Source organism: Grammomys surdaster, unplaced genomic scaffold, assembly GCF_004785775.1.
Source record: "Grammomys surdaster isolate TR1022 unplaced genomic scaffold, NIH_TR_1.0 126313, whole genome shotgun sequence".
Classification (NCBI taxonomy): domain Eukaryota; kingdom Metazoa; phylum Chordata; class Mammalia; order Rodentia; family Muridae; genus Grammomys; species Grammomys surdaster.
In genome coordinates, this window is record NW_021621113.1 from 6335075 (window position 1) to 6342644 (window position 7570).

Genomic DNA, 7570 nt, shown 5'->3' on the forward strand with positions numbered 1-7570 from the left:
TACAGTGTGTGGAGGGGGCTGGCCTGTGTGTGTCTACAGTACAGTGTATTGAGGGGGCTGAGTTGTGGGGTGTCTGTAGTATAGGGACTAGGGAGATACATATAGTGCATTGTCCGGTCCCTGTCTGGATGGTTCCTAGCTGCTTCCATTTCTTCTCTACAATGTGACACCATTAGAGACCATTCGGAGAGAGAAGCCCCATGCCTCATGTCCATATGGAGGCACTGTAGACAATGTCACAGTGACTTATGGTGAAGCCTAGCGGCTTTCTCAGGTCCACAAGCCAGCCTGTAACCCTGAGTGTTACAGTTGTCATGGCTCAGATGCCCAAAGCTGCCAGGCTAGTGTCACCTGTGGAATCAGGTCTGTGGGCACCACCCCATTGCTAGATTTCCTCACCTTCGCAGCCAGGCCACTGCTGTGTTCTGCATCTTACTCCCTTTTCCCTTTTTTTGTGCGCATGTGCACTTGGAAGCCAGAAGTCCACAGTGTGCTTTTTCCTGTCCCTGTCCATGGTTTTTAGGTTTTTTGTTTGTTTAGGGTTGTTTCTTTTTCTTTTTTTTTTGGTTTTTGGTTTTTGGTTTTCCGAGACAGGGTTTCTCTGTGTAGCCCTGGCTGTCCTGGAACTCACTCTGTAGACCAGGCTGGCCTTGACCTCAGAAATCTGCCTACCTCTGCCTCCCTGGGATTAAATCCCTGCTAGGATTAAAGGCGTGCGCCACCACTGCCTGGCTAGGGTTGTTTCTTTGTGACAGGATCTTACTATATAGACCAGGCTGGTCTAGAATTCTTGATAATTCTTCTGCCTCAGCCGCCCGAGTGCTGGGATTACCAGTGTGAGCTGCCCGGAGATTTTGTGGGACATTTACTGTTGGCGAACAGGTTTCGTTTGTATGTTTTATAATGCTGGGGATTGAACCCGGACTTCATGCATGCAGAGCAAGTGCTCTTCTGTGTCCCTCTTCTCGCAGCCTGCACTTTGAAACAGTATTTCACTATGAACAATTTCCAGTCTATAGAAAAGTAGAGACAATAGGATAATCATTTCCCACCTGTTTTAATAAGTTCAACTCAGTACCAAGATTGTTTCCTTCCGTCCCTTGGCCTGTAGTCTGTGAAGGCCTCTGGGATATCTTCAGAACAAATGCAGACTGAGGGACCCTTTAAAGGCCTACCAAGGTCTTGGATTGAATGCTCTGGAGCTCCTGAGCTGAGGGACCCAGGGACTGAGTGAGCTGGACAGGCTTAGAGGGAGGAGCTCCCCGGACAGCCTGACCTTCCTCTGCCTGCTCCCTGGCAGGCGTCCTGGTCCTGACCTGGTTCATCAACAAGTTCCGCATTGTCAAGCTGACCCCCAAGGACCAGTTCATCATCGCCTATGGCGGCCTGCGAGGGGCCATCGCCTTCTCGCTAGGCTACCTCCTGGACAAGAAGCACTTCCCCATGTGTGACCTGTTCCTTACCGCCATCATCACCGTCATCTTCTTCACAGTCTTTGTGCAGGTGCTGGGCCTTGGGGGTGAGAGGGGAGACAGGCCCCTGCCTGGGGACCTCAGTTCTCACGGTAGAGCTGAGTGGTGCCGTGGTTTGGCATCTGTAGCAGCTCAGCATAGGCAGCATGGACAGTCTCCTGAGTCAGGAAGCCTGAGGCCTGGACTCAGCCTAACGTTCCACTAGCTGTTTCTGGGGAAGGCGTGCCTGTCTGTGTCTCAGTAACCCATTTGTGGACTGAGGAGCCTGGGCCAGATGATTAGAGTCCTGGCAGCCTGTTGGCCAGTGACTTCTGGGCATTTAAATGACCCAGGCTTAGCAGGGTCCCTCTCCTGTCTCTACCCGTCCCCAAGAGAGACCCATGTGTGATGGTGTACACTGCTCTCCCTTAGCGACTGACCCGGAGCAGGTGAGAAACTGTCGGGCCTCCGTTTCTCTCCCATCATCTGCCTCTCCTGGGCACCAGTGCTCATGGTACGAGGTGGGCAACACCTTTGCCTTCTCATGGGAAAAAGATATGGAGAGACCTCTTGGAATGGGGTACAGTTTCTGTCCTTTTATAGGAGAGTGCCCTCCTGCTCTGTCCTCAAAAACACTGCTTTACCTCAACTTTGCTGTTGTGTGTGCTCCATGGGTTTCTAAGCCACTTTCACGGTGACCCTCTCCAGCTAGCCTGACTCTGAGTCTGCTGCTTCTGTGGGGCCATAGGGAATCACTCAACTCCACTGCCACTCAGTTTCCACAGCTGTAAAATGGGAGCATTTTAAAGATCCATCTTTCGGGGATAGTGCAGATTCCTAGTCAAGCATGTCGAGCCTGTGACAGACACAGGGCAGAGGGCTTCTGTCTACAGGGCCTGACTCCCTAAGCTGCAGAACAAATCCAGGGTAGAGCTCATCCTGGCCCAGCATTGAGGCTTGTTCTACTGGCTGACCTATCAGGAAGAAGTAGCCTTAAAGACCTGCCTTGTTTACATGCTGAGTTAGGGAGTATAACATCCCCAGTCCTGAGAGACTGAGGACCTCAGAGGAGATCCACCTTGCCTGAAGGGCCCTGAAGGAGAAGGGAGGTTCCTCAGCCTCTGCCAGGATAGCCCAATAGGAATGTCTGACACTCTCCCGCCCTCCAGGGCATGACCATCCGGCCTCTGGTAGACCTGTTGGCTGTGAAGAAGAAGCAAGAGACAAAGCGTTCCATCAACGAGGAGATCCACACACAGGTACTGAGGCTGGCTGGGCCTGGGCTTGCCACAGAAGGTTCCGGGAGCTGAGGCAGAGCTGGGCCGTAAGCCCGCCTTCCCTTATCCCAGTGCCAGGTTGTCTTAGCCCTTGGGGCGCCCTGCCTGGCTCCAGCTGAAGGGGCAGTGTGGTGTGAGCGCTTGGGAGCCCAGGAGGCTGTTAACCAGCCTCTGCCATTAGGTTCAAGTGGGCTCAGAGAAGGGGGCTCACCAGAGTGTGGCTTTGGGGTGAGTAATGGTAGGGAGCCACCTCCTGGCTAAGTCTGGAACTGTAGGGGCTGGGCTAAGCAGAGCCATAGTTGGGGTAAAGGTGAGTCAGGTAGGGAAGAGCCCAGTAGTGAGGCTTGACCTGGCCCTGGGCCCATTTCAGTTCCTGGACCACCTTCTGACAGGCATCGAGGACATCTGCGGTCATTATGGCCACCATCACTGGAAGGACAAGTAAGTGAAGGTCTGGTGGGCAGGAGGGTGGGAAAGACAGTTAAGGGTCCTTGAGGGCCTGGGCATCTTCTCATGCCTAGGAACTAGCCCTGTCCGTCTCCCTCCTCCCCCAGGCTCAACCGTTTTAATAAGAAGTATGTGAAGAAATGTCTGATAGCGGGAGAGCGCTCCAAAGAGCCCCAGCTCATCGCCTTCTACCACAAGATGGAGATGAAGCAGGCCATCGAGCTGGTGGAGAGCGGCGGCATGGGCAAGATCCCGTCTGCTGTCTCAACCGTCTCTATGCAGTGAGTGCCACGGGCCAACCTGGGCAGCATCTGGACCCCATGCTAGCTCTCCCAACCCTAGCCTGAGCTGGCCATCAGGGCTGTGCTGTTGTCTAGTTAGTCAAGTTGGGACTCAGGTCCTTGAAGCCACCCAGCCCTGGGCTGTCCCCCAGCATGGTCAGATAGTGCTGTCAAATGGAGACCTAACCTGCGTTCTGTTGTTCAGGAACATCCACCCCAAGGCTGTGACTTCAGACCGCATCTTGCCAGCACTGTCCAAGGACAAGGAGGAAGAGATCCGCAAAATCCTGAGGAGCAACCTGCAGAAAACCCGGCAACGGGTGAGGCCCCGCCTCAGCCTGGCCTTTCTTAGCTTCTCTCCTGTGTGCACCCTCAGCACCTCCTCTGCCTCTTGTGCCCTTCCCCTGCCTCCCACTCCGCTGGAGCGTCTCTGGCTCTGGCCTTCCAGCCCAGATACTGAGTCCTCTCCTGCCCTGATGGCTGTTCCTCCCTCAGCTGCGGTCCTATAACAGACACACGCTGGTGGCCGACCCCTACGAGGAAGCCTGGAACCAGATGCTGCTCCGGAGACAGAAGGCCCGGCAGCTGGAGCAGAAGGTGCGTGTCAGGCTCTGCCCGGATCTTCTTCGGGCACACACAGAGCTGTTTTAGAGATGGACAGGGATGTTTGTTAATGGTGTAAGGTTTTGGGCTTTATCCCAGAGGATTGACAGGGAAAAGGTGGGAATGTGAGATGTCCAGGAAAGAGAAAGGAGTGAGTTCAAGGGGCACAGGAAAGTGGCAGTAGCAAGATTTGGTGACTGGGTTACCAGTTTGAAGTGGGGCCACTGGGGTAGAAGAGGTCCAGAGTGCCCAAGAAAGGAGCACGGAGTGGTGATGAAAGGTGGGACGCTGAGCTTACTTGGGGTGTGCTGGGTTGTGATACCCAGGGCAGACAGGACTTAGTTTGTTTTTTTTGTTTTTGTTTTTATTTTTGTTTGTTTGTTTGTTTGTTTTTGAGTTTTCAAGACAGGGTTTCTCTGTGTAGCCCTGGCTGTCCTGGAACTCACTCTGTAGACCAGGCTGGCCTCGAACTCAGAAATCCGCCTGCCTCTGCCTCCCAAGTGCTGGGATTAAAGGCGTGCGCCACCACCACCCAGCTCCGAGTTGGTTTTTATTGTTATTTTATTTTTGTTTTAATCTAGAATCTTAGGGTCAGGTATGGGTTGGAGGCAAGGCTAGACCAAGGCTAGAGAAGAGTAGTAGATCTGTTTGAGACTGCCCAGAAAGGTAGCACAGCTTCTGAGAGCATGGGACAAGTCCCTGGAAGGCCCTGGAGTTGCCACCACAGGCAAAGGAAGAACTCAGTGAGAGCTGATGCCTGGATGTCTGCAGAGGACTTCCGCCAGCCCACTGGCCACACTCACCCTATCCACTCTCTGTCAGATCACCAACTACCTGACGGTACCGGCCCACAAGCTGGACTCGCCCACCATGTCTCGGGCCCGCATAGGCTCAGGTAAAGGGCTAAAGAAGGGCCCTTGGGCTGGGCATTTGGGTCAAGGACAGGCCTCAGAGAGTCAGAAGGGAAGCTGGCTTTTCCCATGAGCTGTGTTTGCATCAGGAGGGCTGGGTGTTAACAGAGAGGGCAGCATAGCCCTACTGTCAAACCCGGGCATGAAGGGACTGCCAGTCGGGTTCAGCATGAGGACTGTGACACAAGTACCTGGCAGGTCCCCTGAAGAGGAATGTGGGCAAGCCTCCTTGCAGGCTAAGGAAGTGGGAATCCCTGTCCAAGGGGAAAGGCAGTTGCTAACAGAGCAGTCTCTCAGGAAACAGTGGAGCCCAGAGACACAGTTGCATTCATGGGAAGGTCTGAGAGCTGCTAGTACAGGCCGAGAGGGCCCCTGAGGTGTGGCCGTACTGTCAGGGCTCAGGTGCAGAACCTGTCTGTGCTCTCAATCCACAGACCCGCTGGCCTATGAACCCAAGGCAGACTTGCCTGCCATCACCATCGACCCTGCCTCCCCACAGTCCCCTGAGTCTGTGGACCTGGTGAACGAGGAATTGAAGGGCAAGGTCCTAGGGCTAAACCGGGGTCCCAGGGTGACTCCGGAGGAGGAGGAGGAAGATGAGGATGGCATCATCATGATTCGGAGCAAGGAGCCCTCATCCCCAGGCACCGACGATGTCTTTACCCCTGGACCGAGTGGCAGCCCCAGCTCCCAGAGAATACAACGCTGCCTCAGTGACCCAGGCCCCCACCCTGAGCCTGGGGAGGGAGAGCCTTTCATCCCCAAAGGGCAGTAGAGCCAGGCTAGTGGGTGTCCCATAGACTCTCCCACAAGAGTAGGGGCTGGGCGCTCCCTTAGTCTCCTGACCTGGATTGGCTCTGCCCCCTTCCTACGCATGGCAGCTGGGTCACAGCCCCCACTGCAGCACGGCTTGCTCCTGCCTCCTGGGAAGTGCCCTCTCCTACCAGAACTGCCTTCCCAATCCATTCATTTGGCAGAACAGCTGGGCTGCTGGGGCAGACCCTGCTCCATCTCTAGATCCAGGCTCGCCCATAGTGGAACCAGGGTTCCTCGGCCCTCCCTTTTCTCCAGCCTTCCTCATCCAGACTTTCTGTCCTTGATCGTCAACTCTAACCAAAGAGCCTCTGGCTCCACTGTGGCCCTCCTGGGAGAGGAGGGAGCTGAACCTTCCTTGGTTGTGACCGGGCCCTCCTGTGTCAGGACAGCAGCTTCTGGCTGGGAAACAGACGGGTGGCCACGGCAGACCCACACTCCCACTAGCCTCGGTGCTCAGGCCAGCCACCTGAGCTGTCCTAACTCGGAGCTGCAGGCTGAGGGCATCTCTGAGCTCCTCTGCTGGGAACTGGGGCACATCAGCAGTGAAGTGACTTGGGTGATGAGGACCACTGGGCCTTTCTGGGGTTTACTTGGGAGGGACCGTCCGAGGCTCCGGAAAGTGTCTTCTTACATTTGGGTTATTTGCACCTCCACGTAAGTATGATTCTGTTTGCACAGAGGCACTCCTGTTTTCAGACCCTTCAAATCCTCCGTGCCAGTCAGAGCTCCACCCTTTCCCCCTCGTCCTTCCTCAGGTCTAACAGCTTCCCTTAAATCGAACCCTCTGCTGCCTGGGCCCTTGCCCACAGCACTGATTCAGACATGGCCCAAATTGTCATGACCTCCTGGTACCTCCCTTGCTCCTGGGCCTGTTTTTACTTCTGTTGGCCAGTTCTACCACCGCCCCTTACCTGGACCACTCTCTCTCCTGCATCCTGTAGAGTAGACAGTTCTGGACGCCCTAGAGGCCTTTGCTCACAGATACACACTCCCCACCCACCATGGCTGGGGCCAAGCCCACGGGTGTCTGTCCAATCCCTGAGCACTCCCTCCCCAGGATCGTGCAATAGTCAGAGGGGTCCCTCCCAGGGGATGGGACCATGGGTGCTCAGTCTAGCTGTCTCCTCTCCATGCAAGTGCTGTTTTGGGCAGGAGTTGCCATGCAAGGTGACATCGACAACCATGTATAAAGCCACCGCAGCTGCTGCCGCTCTGCCGCCTGTACAAAGGAAACTGAACCTTTTTCATATTCTAATAAATCAATGTGAGTTTTTTATAAGAGTCCAGGGCTGCTTCCTGGGAATGAGGGACTTCAGGAAGGAGGGCACCAGAGGAACTAGGCTCACAGAGTGACGCAGAAACATTGTTACCATCAGCTGCGGTGTGGTCAGTACTGTGTCCAGATGCTGGAGATACACTGATGGAGTTGAGTGTGTTGGGGCCTCAGCTTGGTGCTAAAAAGCCTCTATTCACACAGTCAGAAACCCCTAGTTTTGAATGGTGAGCATAGTTGTTGGGGTGCTGTCAGGAAGACTCCTGACTGTGGTATGCCGAACTGCCACCTGCAGAAGCCAGTCAGAGAAGGGCTCAGAGGCATCCAAATACAACAGTCCTAACACATGCAGGCCTGAGAGAGTCCACTGGGGGACATCCCTCCTTTGGAATTCCTTCTCCCTTTTCCTTAATAAGTCGATGTTTAATAAGCCAGTGTGTCTAGCTCAGTAACATAAGAGAGAAGGACAAACCTTGTAGTTTGGTTGGTGTCTAACTAAGGGTAGTACAAA

The 7570-nt window shown here is 54.5% G+C and overlaps 1 protein-coding gene across 2 annotated transcripts in view; it reads left to right on the forward strand.

The window, feature by feature from the left end:
• Positions 1-7067, forward strand: part of Slc9a1 (solute carrier family 9 member A1) — a 53925-nt gene extending 46858 nt beyond the window's left edge. For both annotated transcript variants that reach the window (XM_028759755.1, XM_028759754.1), the window contains exons 5-12: positions 1301-1503; positions 2621-2710; positions 3099-3169; positions 3283-3456; positions 3662-3776; positions 3952-4053; positions 4882-4954; positions 5405-7067. In XM_028759755.1, coding sequence (XP_028615588.1) covers positions 1301-1503; positions 2621-2710; positions 3099-3169; positions 3283-3456; positions 3662-3776; positions 3952-4053; positions 4882-4954; positions 5405-5745 — 1169 coding nt within the window. In that variant the 3' untranslated portion in view covers positions 5746-7067. The remainder of the gene's footprint in view (positions 1-1300; positions 1504-2620; positions 2711-3098; positions 3170-3282; positions 3457-3661; positions 3777-3951; positions 4054-4881; positions 4955-5404) is intronic.
• Positions 7068-7570: the final 503 nt, after the last annotated feature.